Here is a 16653-nt window from a genome sequence, read left to right as displayed (position 1 = left end):
GTCCTGGTATGTTTAGTCCTGGGTCTAGTCCTGGGTCTAGTCCTTAGTTGGTCTAGTCCTGGGTCTAGTCCTGGGTCTAGTCCTGGGTCGGTCTAGTCCTGGGTCTAGTCCTGGGACTAGTCCTGGGTCTAGTCCTGGGACTAGTCCTGGGTCTAGTCCTTAGTCGGTCTAGTCCTGGGTCTAGTCCTGGGTCGGTCTAGTCCTGGGTCTAGTCCTGGGACTAGTCCTTGGTCTAGTCCTGAGTCGGTCTAGTCCTGGGTCTGTCTAGTCCTGGGTCTGTCTAATTCAGTTCAGTTCACGCTTTAAATTCATGCTTTGGACCACATTAGCGTCTCTGGTGGACCGCTTATGGCCCGCGGGCCGTGTGTTTGACACCTATGCTTTAAAGATTATGGAGGTTTTAGACGAGTCATGTGACCTCTGTCGCCGGGCGGATTAGCCTGAGGGAGCTGAAGAGTTTCATCACCACCATCTAAAACCAGAGAAATCCACAGGATGTTGATTCTATTCTCTCTTTATTCTTCACTGTGTTTGTAACCAACAAATCAAATCAGTCAAAATCAATCAGTTAGTGAACAGCTGATCAGTTACTGACACAGGGTTTTCTAATGTTTCACACCTTTAAATGAAGATGTGAGCTAGCCTTAGTGAGCTAGCCTTAGTGAGCTAGCCGTAGTGAGCTAGCCGTAGTGAGCTAGTCTTAGTGAGCTAGTCTTAGTGAGCTAGCAGTAGTGAGCTAGCCGTAGTGAGCTAGCCGTAGTGAGCTAGTCTTAGTGAGCTAGCCTTAGTAAGCTAGTAGTAGGGAGCTAGTCTAAGTGAGCTAACAGTAGTGAGCTGTAAACTGACCAGTGATCAGCTGAGGTCCTCTAACCACTGAACCAACCCAATGAAACTCTTCAGCTCCTCTGGGAACTGCTTCATTCACCTAATCCAACCAACCGGCACAGAGAGAAGAAGCCCCGCCCACCAAAGGTATGGGGTGAATGCTCCAATCAGTACTGACCCAGACACAATCAACCTTACCCGTTAACTCCGTTAGCGTCTAGCATGCTAACAGTAGTTAGGGATGGGCAGCCATCTTTGTGTGTTTGTAAACAATAACCTTTATTATTAGAAGAGTCTGTAAATACTGCTAACATGCTAACCAGCCAGCTACACGCTAGCGTTAGCGACACAGTCGTAACACAGTTTGATGAAACTAATTTAAATTTACGACAAGAATGAACAAAGCTTCAGTAAAGGAACAGAGGAATGGATGGATGGATGAGTCATTAAATCACTGATTAGTGGATGAATGCGTGACAGTTCTACTCGAGTCTTGGTTTTCCACTGGGCTTCTCTCAGCTCCTCCTCCCTCCTCCTTCCTCCTTCCTCCTCATTGGTCAGTTGCATGTCCACGTTGTGAAGCCGTCAGAGTTTAGATGTTGTCTGAAGGTTTTTTGTTGTTCTGGTTCCTTTTTATATTTTTCATTTTCAATTTGTCAATTTGTTTTTTAAGAAAAATAATAAAATGGAAAATCTGAACCTGTGTCTTTGTTCTGTCTTCAGTCAAAGATTCAGACATTGATCGATCATTTATTAATTAGTTATAGTTACAATCAGTTAAATGTCACCAAGGAATCGATCAGAACGTATCTGTCACGTATATAAATAAATCTAAAACAAACAAATGTCCTTGGAATGTGATTTTAATGAATGAATCAATGGTCTCATTATTCACACCTGGAGCAGGTAAACAGGGTCAGGGTTCATATAAATTCACGCGTTCATATTGATTCAGTCATTCACATAAATTCACTTGTTAATACTGATTCACTCATTCACTCGTCCAGAGAAAACGTGTCCTACAGGCTCAGTGTGTAAATACTGCTAACATGCTAACCAGCTGGCCACATGATAGCTGGCTACATGCTAACCACTTGGCTAGATGCTAGCTGGCTATATGGTAACCAGCTGGCTACATGCTAACATTAGCAGCTCAGAGCTCGTCATCTTCGCTTGCTGCCAGCGTGTCCACGTCCTGGTCTTTTCGCTCTGCGCTCTCCATCAGGAACTCCTTCTGCTGCTCCTCCAGAAGGCGGAGCTCCCCCTGCAGGGCGTCCAGGTGAAGCGCTCGCCGGTTCCTGAGGAGGCGCCGGGGGAACGGGTTCATGTCAACGAAGGCGATGGTGATGAGCTTCCTGCCACACAGACATCAGCTGATCAGACCACGACTGATAGTTAAAGATTAAAGTACAGAACAATGAGTGGAGGTTTAAAAAGACCCGGTTTGAGTCTGGGTTTGAAACATGTCAGGAAGGGACGGAGGGAGTTGGTGCCCGGTGTTACCTGGCCTTACCTAACGTTGGTGATGGTCTTGGTGAAGAAGCGCAGGTACTGGTAGATCTCCACACTGTCCTGGATCTTCAGGAGCTCATCCTCTTTGTATTTGAACAGAGCCAGCGCGTACCTGAACATCACCTGCAGCACAAAGTCCACAGAGCCCTGAACTACACAGGTCTGATGTGGTCTACTGAACACAAATGGACAGAGCTTTTGAAACTTTAGCGTGTAGGAAGTGTAGGAAACTTTAGCGTGTAGGAAGTGTAGGATATATATATATATATATACACACACACACACACACACACATACACACACACCTCACAAAATTGGAAAATAATGAAAAAGTTCAATATTTTTTGTCACTCATTTCAGAATGTGAAACCCATATATTATATAGATTCATTACACAGAGTGAAACATTTCAAACATTTATTTCTTGAAATGTTGATGACTGTGGCTCATAATTTTCTTATTACATAAGACCAATGAAAAACAGGATATTTTAAACAGAAATGTCAGGCTTCTGAAAGGTTTGTTCATTTCCATGCACTCAGCACTTGGTTGGGCCTCCTTTGCATGAATTACTGCATGGAAGCGATCAGCGCGTGGCGCTGCTCAGGTGTAATGGAAGCCCAGGTTGCTTCGATAGCAGCCTTCAGGTCATCTGCATTGTTGGGTCTTTGTCTCTCATCTTCCTCTTGACAGAACCACAGATTCTCTCTGGGGTTCAGATCAGGTGAGTTTGCTGCCAGTCAAGCACAGTAACACGGTCGTTGAACCAGCTTGGATTCTGTGCCTCTCCTCTTCCTCCAGACCCTGGGACCTTGATTTCCAAATGACATGAACATTTTACTTTCATCTGAAAAGAGGACTTTGGACCACTGAGCAGCAGTCCAGTCCTTTTTCTGCTTAGCCCAGGTAAGACCCTTGTGACGTTGTCTCTGGTTCAGGAGTAGCTCTTGATGCGCTGACTCCAGCTTCAGTCCACTCTTTGTGAAGTTCCCCTGAATTCTTGAATAGATATTTGTCCCTTTTGCTGGTGCAACTTTTCCTACCACACTTTTTCCTTCCACTCAACTTTCCATTAATATGCTTGGATGCAGCACTGTGTGAACAACCAGCTTCTTCAGCAATGACCTGTTGTGGCTGGAGGGAGTCAGTGATTGTCTTCTGTCTGTCAGGTCAGCAGTCTTCCCTGTGAATGTGTAGCCATCGGACCCAGACTGAGACCATTTAAAGGCTCAGGAAACCTTTGCAGGTGTTTTGAGTTAATTAGTTATTAGGATGTGATGCCATGACTTTCCAAGATTGAACTTTTTCACAATATTCTAATTTTCTGAGACACTGAATTTTGTGTTTTCATTATCTATGAGCCACAATTATCAACATTTCAAGGAATAAATGTTTGAAATGAATCTATATAATATATGGGTTTCACATTCTCAAATGAGTGACAAAAAATATTGAACTTGTTCATGATATTCTAATGTTTTGAGATGTACCTGTGTGTACACATGTACATATATACAGGGTGCGATTTGTGACTTGATTCTTGTGTAGCTAAATCTTACACAGGCTACATAACGTAGGCCTGCTTTGAATGTGAACTTAACCACTGCATTTGCAGAAATATTTTCTCATAGCTAATATTGTTCTTAAATGTGCCTAATAAAAAGAAAATTCTAAGTATTTCAGTCTTTTTTTCAGTTTTTTCTCTTTCACACTCGGCTGTGGACACTGGGAGCGTGGAGACAGCGGTGAGGACTTTTTCAATGCTTTCTTCTGTGACACTGTGACACTTGAACTCATGGAGCTCCTTCAGGAGTTTGCAGCCTCGACAGCAAGAGTTTAGTGTATGCGAGGACTTCTTCATCGCCGTACAGGATGCACTCGTCTTCATCAGATGCCAGTTTGACGGATGTAGAGCAGTAATCCCGTTGTCATCCAGCCTGCACTCAATGTTGTCAGGCAGGGAGATAAAAAAACGCTCGTGAAATAGCTCTACCTTGCGACGGCCCCCATCTGCCTGAGACACACTGACCCTCTTGAATGTGGAAGATTTTTCTCCTGCTCATCTTGAACCAGTTCCATCTGCATCAAAAAAGATCCACTCTGTCTTTTTAGTGTGCATACCCTGACATGTTGCCCTCTCCTTGGTGGATCTGGATGGGTCTTTGGCCACCTCTCCAAAAAGTTTCACCAGAGCTGGATAGGTCTCCCTGAGAGCTGTGACTGATGTGCAGGACGAGGACAGCCAGCGCACATCAAACACTCCCTATCCTACGAGCCTGGATGCCCAGACATAAGCTGCAGACTCAAGCTCTTTCATGTGTTTTGGGCTTTGAAAGAAAAATGCATATAGAGAGTGGATCCCCACTATCCCCACCTGCATAAATATATGTATTTGTATTAATTGTATGTGGCTGTGGTGGTGCGTTCAGGAGCTACCTTGGTGCCCTCGTACAGGAAGGCGTCCCACAGCGGCAGCAGGATGTCGCTGGGCAGACTCTCCACGAAAACCACCAGGAACCAGTTGAAGGTGACAAGGGACACGTCAATGCTATGATCCTCAAAGTGGGACGCCAAGCGGGGCAGCTTTTCAGCCAGGAAGTCCTTCAGGACCCTCTGGTCCGTCTGAGGACAGAAACCAGTCAGTCCATGAACAAATGAATGAACGGATGAATAAATAAAGGTGATCTGTGACAGCAGGCCAGACCGTTCCCTGACCTGAGACGCCAGGAGGTTTTTGGTGTAGTAGTCCTGAGGCATGATGGCTTCCACCACGGCCACCAGACACCAGAAAGCGTCCTCTTCATTCTGGAGAACCAGTAGAGCGATGGCCGCCAGCCTGAGACACATGACCACATCACATGACCACATCACATGACACAACCAGTTATTCCCTCTGCAGCCATGAGACGCGTCTCATTCAGAGTCAGAACTTTATCCCAACAGGACAATAGTTCATTTGCAGCTTTTCCTCACGCGTCTCACAGTCAGTTAATCAAAGAAACAAACTAAAATAATGATCAAAAAATCAGTTGTAGATCCAATAAATAAGTAAGTTAATTAACAGATAAAACCATTAAAGGTTCATCCAAAATGAGTGGATCTGTATTTAAAGGTTTAATAGCAGAAAGAATAAAAGACGACCAGGAGGCAGTGTATCAAATCATAATGTAATAATCGGCTCATGTAATAAAATCATGAGTGTATAATGTAATAATGTCATAACTTATTACATTATGAGCCTTACTGGTACTGCTCATAATGTAATGATGGCTCATATTGCAATAAAAGTGTCGCCTCATCATTTTTACCTCCATCATTTCTGCAGAGGTGGAAGGAAATTCTTTCACTCTGTCTCTCTGTCACTATTTCTGCAAACCTTGCAAATACCTCTGCCCCCAAAACATATAGGTGACAAGGAAGAGAAGCCTAAACGGACAAAACTGCACACACTGACAACGAATAAGCACTAGAGGAAGACGTCTGTGTTTGACTATGATTTGTACATAGGTGGCGCTAAAGTAACCTACTCAAAAGCCGTCAGGAGAAGAGGGTGAATTAGGGAAGAAGGGGGACTGCATTTCATTTAATTTAAAAGATTAAAAGAGCATTTTCTTTGTTAACTGTGCTCTTTCCTTCCATGCCACCTGAAGAAGACCTTCCAGTTGATGTCTTAATGCGACTTCAATAAAGACTTTTAAGCATTGTTTTCCTACTACTTTCATTAAATGTATGATAGCAGCCTGTCAGGCCAGCGCCAGTAACACTCAGAATGTAATAAGTCATTACATTATTACATAATGTGCTCGTGATTTTATTACATTATCAGCCAATTATTACATTTGAGTCGCTACAGGCAGCAACAAATACAAACCCTGGTCTGGTTGGTCTATTATAGATTTTACTCCCGGACAGACTCCTTCCTCCCAGATCGTTAACAAATATGAGCACATAAACTCAAACCTCACATACTGATGGATTCATACTCATTTGACTCTGTAAGTGTTTTGGTTGTTTTTCTCTATCAAAAATAATAAAACATGAAGCCACAAATATTTTTGGATTGTGAAACCTCAAACCTGTGCAGGTGTCTGTACCTGTTCAGTCCCTGGCAGTAGCCAATAGTCGGATTCTGCCAGGAAAACGCCAGCAGGACACGTCTCAGCTGCAGGAGGGCGGGACTAGATGGGGAGGAGAAGTGCTGATTGGTCGTCAGCGTGCGATGTAGGTCCAGCTGGATCTGTCTGCTGGCTGGATGAGGAGACGTCCGACTCTTCTCACATAGCTGCAAACACAGCAGCTGGATTATGGTGTGTGGACAGGTGAGAACAGAAGGTTTTAACTGGGTTTGTCAAAACTCCACCCCCACTCCACCAGGAGGCGCTGTGTCTTTGTACCAGTCGGTTCATTTTAGTTTCTACTTCCTGCTTCACTTTCAACAATGGAGACTGAGCTGGAGTCATCCAAATGTCTGTGTCTCCAAACCTCCTCAGTTACACTTAAATACTAAAGAGGAAACACATTGCTACCAAGAGGACCAATCACAGCTCTTAGTCTGCGTTGCCCAGCTGGAGACAATCCAGGACAAACCAAGACAAAGACAAGCTGCCAATGCTGCTGCTAATATGTGTCCCCCCCTGCAGCCACTGTTCACTGGGAGAGACTGTTCTCAATAAGAAGCGTCAGCTCTCCTCTGGTTGGACAATGTCAACAAGTTAGTTTGTCTCCGTAGCAACAGGGACACATTCATGTGGACAAAGAAAGACACTAAAAGTTGTTGAGTTGTGTTTGATATATTGTCTTGTTCCTGGAGTCTGTTCATCTTCAACAATGAAACGAATCAATAGAGATTAAACATGAAGGAGATTTAATCTGATTAAACACCTGAATGGTTTGACAGCTAAAGGTTTTAACAGGTCTGGACAAATGTGGACACATGTGGACAGACGTGGACAGGTGTACCTGCTGGTAGCGCTTGGGGTGGCGTTCTCGTATGGCCCTGGTTCTGGTCCGGATCAGCCAGCGCCACATTCTGGCTCGATATTCCTGAGGGACGCCACCACGCACCAGAACTTTGAGCTCTGGGGAGGGACAGAGGTCCTGGTCAGACCTGCCGGCCAGGTACTGAGCCCAGCGGGCCAGCAGGGGGCGCTCCAGACCCTCCTGCAAGGAGAGGACAGGTTACAGGTACTCAGAGCCGGAAACACAGCGACTGTGGACAGACAAGTTTAAACAGGTGTGGACATGAGCCCAGCGGGTCACCAGATCCAGGCCAGGAGAGGACTGGTTTCTGGTGTCTGCAGGTGGAGGGTCCAGACCTGGTGCAGCAGGTTGTGGGATCGGATCTCCAGGGCCTGGATCTTTGCCAGCAGCTTCATGTCCTCCACCTCGTAGTCCGGGACGATCTTAAAGCCGTACTCGTCATGGTCCCTGCAGACACAGGGGACGGTTTACTGGTCCTGACATTCACCCTCAGGCATCAGTTTCATTGACTCCCTCTAAACCAGGCGTGTCCAAAGTCCAGATGAGGACAGATTTAATACGGCCCCACATTTTATCTAAATTACCTTATTTTCAGCTCATTCACTTCTGTCCTCGGTTTATTTCACAGTTTCTCAGTGTTTCTGCTGTAACTTCTTAACTTGTGAGTGTTCATCAAATCACGTTATTTATACACTGTTCATGCAAAAAAGAAAATGGTACACAAAGTACTTCACAAATAAAAACATGAAACATTACAAGAACTAAATCAAGTACAAAAGTCTCAACAGCCTCTGTGGTCCTGAGGTTCTCCAGCTGTTCCACAGTCAGGGGCCATAATAACTGAATGTGGGTTCATGAGGGTTGATACGGTAAAAGTCAGACAGATAAGAAGGCCCAAGACCCTTAAGACATTTAAAAACTACTAAAAGAACCTTAACATAGATCCTGAAACTCACGGGGAGCCGATGCAGAGATTTTAAAACTGGTGTAATGTGTTCTTGTCCTCTGGTCCTCGTCAGCACTGGTGCAGCTGAATTTTGTAATAATTGTAAGTTGGAAAAGGTGTGTTTTTGTGAAGACCAGAGAGCAGAGTGTTAGAAGAATCCAGACGACAGGAGATAAAAGCATCAGCACCTCTGTGTTAGAGAGAAACAGCCACTGGACATATTCTTACTCTTTATGTTTTGGATGTGAGGAGTAAAGTCAGCTCAGTCATGCCACTACTTTTACTTCTAAAATGTTCCATTGACTCCCATTAACACAGTTATTAATCTCTCAGCCAGGGTCAGACCTGGGACGTGGAGTCCATGGAACCTCCTGGTTCATCACACAAACATACAACCATTAAAATTCTCAAACCTCAACATCTGACAGGTTGTAAATTAGTTTTCGTTCAAAGACCTTCAATCAAACTTTGCCCAAATGGACAAAATTGTCCCAAACATTAGTTCTTCTGGTTCTGGTTCTAGTTCTGGTTCTAGTTCTGGTTCTGGGACTAGTCAGTGAGTTACTAGTTGGATCTGTCCTTACCTGTCCACGTTGAGTCTGAGGCTCTTCAGCTGTCCTCTCAGAGCGTCCTCGATCATCTTCTGCACGGCCTGCCGCTGGACCGGATCCAGAGATTTGGTCTCCTGCAGTTTCCGTAGGACGCCCAGGTAACGGCTCTCCACCTGACAGTTAGCAGCCTCCAGGTAGGAACACTGCAGCCAATCAGAGACACCTTTAATGTCAGGACATGTGTCCTCCTGAACCTGGACCGGGACCGGGACCTGGACCTGGACCCACCTTCACCATGAGGCTCTTCTCCTGCTCCGAGCTCTTCCTCCACAGTTTGGTCAGCTGGTAGATCTCAGAGTTCAGGAACTTGTTCTGGGTCTTGTAGGCCTCGATGTCGTCCTGAAGAACATAAACACAGTGTCAGGTCTCAGCAGAACCGACCCTGACCCGGACCCGGACCCGCACCAGGACCTAAACCAGGACCTAAACCAGGACTGAAATGACACCAGAACCAACAAGTCTACTTGCTGTACTTAAATAAATTCCTCCTGAGACCACTTCACCTTCAGGTTCTCCAGCTCCTGCTGAAGCTGGTTGGAGGTCTGAGAGTCCAGACGTCCCCCAGAGGATGAGTCCAGACGTCCATCAGAGGACAAGCCTGAGCACCGGTGGTGGGACAGACAAGAAGTCACCTGATCAGACAGCTTCAGGATCACCTGACAGAGACACAGACAGACTCAAAAATGTCCTAGAGCCAGTCCCCTGAAGGACGTCGCTCTCTGTCCTGATTTGATGCAGTCTCTTTAAAAATGTGTGACTGGTCCCTGATACTGGTCTCCTGAGACCAACTGGGACGTACTGGGACAGGAGAACCACGTGTCCTCACCTCCTTCTTGGCGTTGTTCTTCTCTGTCAGGATCCAGACCTTGTCCTGTAGCTGGGCCAGCTGAACGTCCCTCTGAGCCAGACTGTTCTTCGCCTCCTCCGCCTCCATCTTGGCGTCCTCCAGCTGCCGCCTCAGGTCGGCCGCCTGACGCTCGCGATGTCGCAGCAGCTCCAGACGCTCCTGCTCGTCCTTCTCAGCCAGAAACTCAGCACAGGTCCTCTTCTCCAGCTGAGCCGCCTCCAGGGCTTTGTGGAGGATCCAGACCAGCTCCTGGACAGGGCCACGGTACCGTTAACACTAGGATGGAACACTTGGTTCTGCTGCCTGTCACTACTGGATCAGCTGGTGCTAACGCTAACGCTACTTGGTCAAACTGAGACACGTTCATAGTCGTTCTGCTGCAGATGCTTCATTAATCACATTAATCAGGATGATGATAAATTAACGTTAACAAGTTAATTTTAACTGCTCTCGTTAATACATGAACTCAGCCTGGACCCGTCTGGTCTTATCACCTTCTGAGTCTTGACCTCCTCCATCAGCATCTGTTTCTCCTGCTGTAGACGGGACGACCGGTCTGAGGACGAGGACGAGGACGCTACGTCTCTGTGGAGGACAGGTAGGGTGGACGAGCTGCGAGCCTTTGTCTTCCTACTGAGAGTCTCAAACAGGGACGGAGACGCTCTGCCTTCAGCTGGAGACACCTGACCCGCTGGATCAGCCAATGGGAGGGGAGGGGGCGGAGTCCTGAGGGCTGAGGGGACATGTGACAGGAAGTGGTTAAAGAATACAACTGTGGTGGTGCAGTTACTGTAGCACTGTGTGGTGACGTAGTACTGTGTGTACAGGAGGAGGAGGAGGTGGAGGTGGAGGTGGAGGTGTCTCCAGAGGTCGGAGGAATCCATGGTGGAGCTTCAACATGAAAGTTGCTGTGGCTCCAGTCCTGAGACGATCTCTTGAGGAGACTGTGGACAGAGTTCCTGTTCATGGAGACAGCAAACGTCAGAGACAACAAACGTTAGAGACAACAAACGTTAGAGACAACAAACGTCAGAGACAACAGCGTAACATCAGACTGTCAACTTGTCAACGTCTCTCACTGGATCTCGATGAGCGGGTGTTTGATGGACATGTTGGTGAGCGGCGTCCGTTGGGACGATGCGTTAGCCGCCGCCTCCTCGCCGACCAGACCCAGAGGGCTCTGCAGCACCGGCAGGAAGTCGTCTACACAAACAGGAAACACAATTCAAATGGAAAAGACAAAAAAAAAAAAAACACAATCAGTTCTGAAGAACACACATTTCTACATTTCTTCATGACAATTACATAGAACTAAATCAACACATGGAACACAACTACGAGACTAAAATGAGTCAATATCACACATCAATCACACTCAGGTCCTGGTTTAGTTTCTATAAATCAGGGATTTGTCTCATGTTTGTGTTGAAGTGTGTGATGACAACGGACAAAGGAGCTTTGTGAGGAGCTCAGAAAAAGAGTTGTTGTTGCTCATCAGGCTGGAAAAGGTTCCACAACCATCTGTAAAGAGTCTGGAAGCCACAAATAATCCACAGAGAGTCAGACAGATTGAGAACAGATATCTCAGTTTCATGTCTCCGTCTGCTTCCAGGATCAGAATCCACTGATGACAAAAGTCTGAAGGAAACCAAAACTTTTTAAGCGTCTCTGTGTGAATGGACCTGTTGGTTTGTGTCACATCTCCTTCTTCTGATGGAGAAACTGTTCATATTATAACCATCACACTGACTTCACAGCAGAGATTTTAAAGCAGGCCTCTCCTTCCTGATAATCACTGGCCTTCGAACTGAACACCTCCCTGAACAAGTCAGGACACGAGAGGAATACCTGAGAACCCTGTGAGCTGCAGCACTCTGGGAATCATGTCTGGAAACCTGGAGGACGTAAAGAACCAGGGACGTCCTGATTGGTATCAGGCTTCAGCCAGGTCTGACCTTTAGAAGTCAGTTATTCCTTCTCTGGCTCCTGTCCTCTAATATCTTATCATTTTATTTTCTATCTCTTATAATTTACTAACCACTGTGTCTCCCTCTCTCCCCTCCATCTTCTTGTGAGGGTCTCTGGTCTGGAGGCTGAATATCTGACCTGTGGAGTTCTAAGCTACATCTGCTGCCGTGGCCTCATCAACCAGCCCAGTCTTCATGGTCTGGAGTCTGTGTATCAGACCTGTGGAGCTCCATAAACTACATCTGTCCCAGTCTTCATGTCCTCCTCCAGGTTTCTTCCTGTTAAAGGGAGTTTTTCCCTCAGGCTGCTCTGGAGGTTTCAGGCTGGTTTTTGTGAAGCGTCTTGAGACACTTTGTCTTGTTATTGGCGCTATGTTTTTATAGTGTATTCGGTGTTTGTACAGTACTCTGTAGCACTTTTTAAAGAGCAGATTTTTAATGAGAAGTGCTTTATAAATAAAGTTAATTAAGTTTATTCATTAAAACAGATTCATCCATCAGGACGTTCAACCACACGACAACATGACTCCTGTAACTGAGGCCCGGGTGTGGACGTGGAGTCACACCGAGGATCATGAAGTCAGAGCAACAACAGGAAATGATCCCGAGCGCCACAGAGCATTCTGACGCATCACTTCCTGTTTCCTGTTGCCCTGCCCCTCATTAGACACGGATACTGTGACAGAGCCAGATAAACTCTTCCCTAACGTTATGACTCTGAAGACAGATGTTCCACAGGTTTAGTCATCAGCAGATCACCCCTGTGTGAGACAGTGAATCCACGACCACGAAGCTCTCTGAGGAATAACAGCTGTTACTGAAAACAACACAGGGATGAGCTGTGTTATTGTTACTGTTAGTGTTTAACCCCTAACAGTAACAGTAACAGTAACACCAACAGTAACAGTAACACTAACAGTAACACTAACAGTAACACTAACACCAACAGTAACACTAACAGTAACAGTAACAGTAACACTAACAGTAACACTAACACTAACACCAACAGTAACAGTAACACTAACAGTAACAGTAACACCAACAGTAACAGTAACACTAACAGTAACAGTAACACCAACACTAACACTAACACCAACAGTAACACTAACAGTAACACCAACAGTAACACTAACACTAACACCAACAGTAACACTAACAGTAACACCAACACTAACAGTAACACTAACACCAACAGTAACACTAACAGTAACACCAACACTAACAGTAACAGTAACACCAACAGTAACACTAACAGTAACACTAACAGTAACACCAACACTAACAGTAACAGTAACACCAACAGTAACACCAACACTAACAGTAACACTAACAGTAACAGTAACACCAACAGTAACACCAACAGTAGCAGTAACACTAACAGTAACAGTAACACCAACAGTAACAGTAACACTAACAGTAACACTAACAGTAACAGTAACACCAACAGTAACATAACAGTAACACTAACAGTAACACTAACAGTAACACCAACACTAACACTAACACTAACAGTAACACCAACAGTAGCAGTAACACTAACAGTAACACCAACAGTAACACTAACAGTAACAGTAACAGTAACACCAACAGTAACATAACAGTAACACTAACAGTAACACTAACACTAACAGTAACACCAACACTAACACTAACACTGACACTGACACTAACAGTAACACCAACACTAACACTAACACTAACACTAACACTAACACTGACACTGACACTAACAGTAACACCAACACTAACACTAACAGTAACACTAACAGTAACAGTAACACTAACAGTAACACTAACAGTAACAGTGTTAGGGGTTAAACACTAACTATGGGTCACAGGAAGGGACAATAGAACCTGTGATTTGAAATGTGAATAATAGAATCTAATTAAAAACACATATGAACTATAAATGAACCACTACGGAAGCCCTGAGAGGTCAAACATTCACGCATATTGTTTCCTCTGTTTTCTCCACATCTCACTTTGTTTAATTTGAGTTTTGTCATATGGGACTGACTGAGACCTGAGACCAGAGGCCAGAACTACCTCCAGAGACCAGACCTGAGACCTGAGACCAGAACTACCTCCAGAGACCAGACCAGAGACCAGACCTGAGACCTGAGACCAGAACTACCTCCAGAGACCAGACCTGAGACCTGAGACCAGAACTACCTCCAGAGACCAGAGACCAGAGACCAGAGGCCAGACCTGAGACCAGACCTGAGACCTGAGGCCAGAACTACCTCCAGAGGCCAGACCAGAGACCAGACCTGAGACCAGAGACCAGACCAGACACCAGACCTGAGACCAGAGACCAGAGACCAGAGACCAGACCTGAGACCAGAGACCAGACCTGAGACCAGACCTGAGACCAGAGGCCAGACCTGAGACCAGACCTGAGACCAGAGACCAGAGACTAGACCTGAGACCTGAGGCCAGAACTACCTCCAGAGTCCAGCCTGTGCTCCTCACCTGTGGTGTTGTTGTTGTTGTTGGTCTGTTGTTGGTCTGAACAGCTGGACGTCTGTCGGTGCTGCCAGCGCTTCACCTGCAGCTGTTGGAGCCAATAGAGCATCAACTCCTGGGTCACGGCCTGTGGAGGAGACGGTGCAGGTGAACTGGAGGTCACAGTCTAGACCAGAACACGTTAACACGGATTAATCCATCATCGCGATTAATCTGATTAATAGTTAGAGCTCAATGAACCACCTGCAGCAGAACGACTCTGAACGTCCAGTCAGACGCTACAATACGATTCTGCTAGCACTTGGGCTAACGCAGCTAACAGCTGGAGACAAACCAAGACAAACCAAGACAAAGACAAGCTGCCAATGCTGCTGCTAATATGTGTCCACTCCTGCAGCCACTGTTCACTGGGAGACACTGTTCTCAATAAGAAGCGTCAGCTCTCCTCTGGTTGGACAATGTCCACAAGTTAGTTTGTCTCCGTAGCAACAGGGACACATTCATGTGGACACATGGTGGACTAAGAAAGACACAAAATGTTGTTGAGTTGTGTTGAATCAACACGTTCACTGCAGATATATTCTCTTTTTCCTGGAGTCTGTTCATCATCAACAATAGAGATTAAACATGAAGGAGATTTAATCTGATTAATCTGGATTAATCCAGAGGAACCCTGAGATGAATCTGATTAAGTAATTTAAAGGTTTGACGTCTCTAGTCTAAAGGTCAGACCAGGCCTACCTTGAGTATGAAGGTGCGTTCAGGTGTCTTGATGTGGAACGTGCCCTTCTCAGCCTTCAGGGGGTAGGAGAGGGTGGCGCCGCTGAGCTCCACGCGGCCGAGTGGCGTCACATCCTGTGGCGTTCGGTAGTAGAACAGCTGGTGGTTCTTCTCCTCGTAGGTGAACCAGCGCTGCTTCCAGGCCCTCAGAGGGCCCCCCTGCTTCTGCAGGAAACCACAGAGTTTGGGGTCTCCTGAAGAACAGTCCGCCGGGTTAGGGGGGTCACCAACCGGGTCACAGAACGACTCAATGGTGAGGGGCGGAGCTAGCGGAGCCAGGTGTGACGCTAAGGGTGGAGAGCACAGGTCATTGAGGTGGGAAGGGGGAGGGGCCTCCTGTGAGTTCCGGTCAGGATCTTGGGGGGCTCCAGATGTGGGTGTAGGGAGTTTCTCTGGACCCTGGTTGCTCTGCTGGTTCTGAGGAAGAGTTTCCTGGCTCATGTTGGGGGGGTCCTGGGACTCGTCTGGTTCCTCTCTGGGGTGTCCTGGTGTCCTCTGGTCTGGAACAGGAGGTTCTAGTTCATGTGGGGAGAGGCTTTCTGCTCCTGCTGGGTCTGGATCTGAAGCTGAACCTTCAGGTCTCTGGTCCCCTCTAGGCCCTGAGGTCTGGTCTGGTCCGGTCCCCTGGTGGTGGGGGGCAGGAAGTGAGTCAGACGAGGCAGCGCTGGGACTTCCTGCCCCGCTGCTTTGATCCATCACTAAAAAACAGGAGGGAGGGAGAGAGGGAGGGAGGGGGAGGGAGGGAGGGGGAGAGATTCTGATCTGGAACTGTTCAAACGAGCTGATACAGGCACACACATAAATACACACACAAATACATAAATACACAGATACACAGTGTGTGTACTAGTGTGTGTATTAATGTGTACCTGTGTGTGTATCTCTGTGTGTACTTGTATTTGACCCACTCTCTTGTATTTTTATTTTTTATTTTCTTGGTGTTTCCTTGTTATTAGTTCTATTCTCAGGGACCAGTTCTACCTGGGACCTGGTCCTCTGGTCCAGTTTTTACTCGGGTGGATTCAGATTCAGATTTATCTGCTCTGACTGGAAAAAACTTTGAGTCTTTAAATGTGTCCTAGAAATAAAGAGACTTGACTTGACATATACTCACAAATACACACACAGACAGAAGTACACACAAATAGTCATAAATACACACAAGTACAAATATTTAAAATTAAAAGTAATTTAAAAGTGTACTTTTGCTAATGACACCAGTATAAAGTATAATATGGGCAGTAGGCTCCTGAACTATAATGAAAGTACTTCTTGTACTTGTACTACTTCACAGTGCGGTTGTTTACCGACGTGCTTTTACCTGAAGGGGCGGGGCCGAACACACCTGGCGGAGTCTGATCCTTTGACTGGAGGTTGAGTTACTTTGAGAAACCGAACAAACCCCCAGAGTGGTTCTCCTTCTTCTTCTCCTTCTTCTTCTTCTCCTCCTCCTCCCTTTTCTTCTTCTCCTTAATCTATTCCTCTAGTTCTCCTTCTTCTATTTCGTGTTCTTTTTTCTCCTATTTCGTCTTCTCCTTCTCAGTACAAGACGTCGCGGAGACTCGCGTAATTTCCGGTTCACCTTTCAAAATAAGAGCCTTGGTCCTATAGTTGTGTCTTCAAAATAAAATTTTGCCGCCGTCTTTAACTCGAACTGAATTATATCTATCTATCTATCTATCTATCTATCTATCTATCTATCTATCTATCTATCTATCT

At 46.0% G+C, this 16653-nt stretch overlaps 1 protein-coding gene across 1 annotated transcript; it reads right to left on the bottom strand.

Moving 5' to 3' along the window:
• Positions 1–1557: 1557 nt before the first annotated feature.
• tbc1d2 (TBC1 domain family, member 2) lies at positions 1558–16525 on the bottom strand. The gene is made up of 17 exons (XM_047585467.1): positions 16256–16525; positions 14896–15632; positions 14161–14281; positions 10801–10924; positions 10547–10680; positions 10216–10454; positions 9701–9970; positions 9378–9530; positions 9103–9213; positions 8848–9017; positions 7653–7764; positions 7297–7497; positions 6432–6619; positions 5053–5173; positions 4774–4959; positions 2339–2460; positions 1558–2180 (listed from the first exon to the last, which is right to left on the bottom strand). The coding sequence occupies exons 2-17, from the start codon at positions 15628–15630 to the stop codon at positions 1979–1981; spliced, it is 3189 nt and encodes a 1062-aa protein (XP_047441423.1). The 5' UTR covers positions 15631–15632; positions 16256–16525; the 3' UTR covers positions 1558–1978.
• Positions 16526–16653: the final 128 nt, after the last annotated feature.

This window comes from Mugil cephalus, chromosome 5, assembly GCF_022458985.1.
Source record: "Mugil cephalus isolate CIBA_MC_2020 chromosome 5, CIBA_Mcephalus_1.1, whole genome shotgun sequence".
Classification (NCBI taxonomy): Eukaryota; Metazoa; Chordata; class Actinopteri; order Mugiliformes; family Mugilidae; genus Mugil; species Mugil cephalus.
This window is presented reverse-complemented; position numbering and strand designations above follow the sequence as displayed.

Bases quoted from the DNA above. Each gene is read 5' to 3' on its own strand.
- tbc1d2 (XM_047585467.1), bottom strand. From the start codon at position 15,630: ATGGATCAAAGCAGCGGGGCAGGAAGTCCCAGCGCTGCCTCGTCTGAC. The intron at 6,620-7,296 runs GTACACCTGTCC...CTGTGTTTGCAG, and splicing joins ACCCCAAGCGCTACCAGCAG to CTATGTGAGAAGAGTCGGAC. The intron at 2,181-2,338 runs GTAAGGCCAGGT...TCTGTGTGGCAG, and splicing joins AAGACCATCACCAACGTTAG to GAAGCTCATCACCATCGCCT.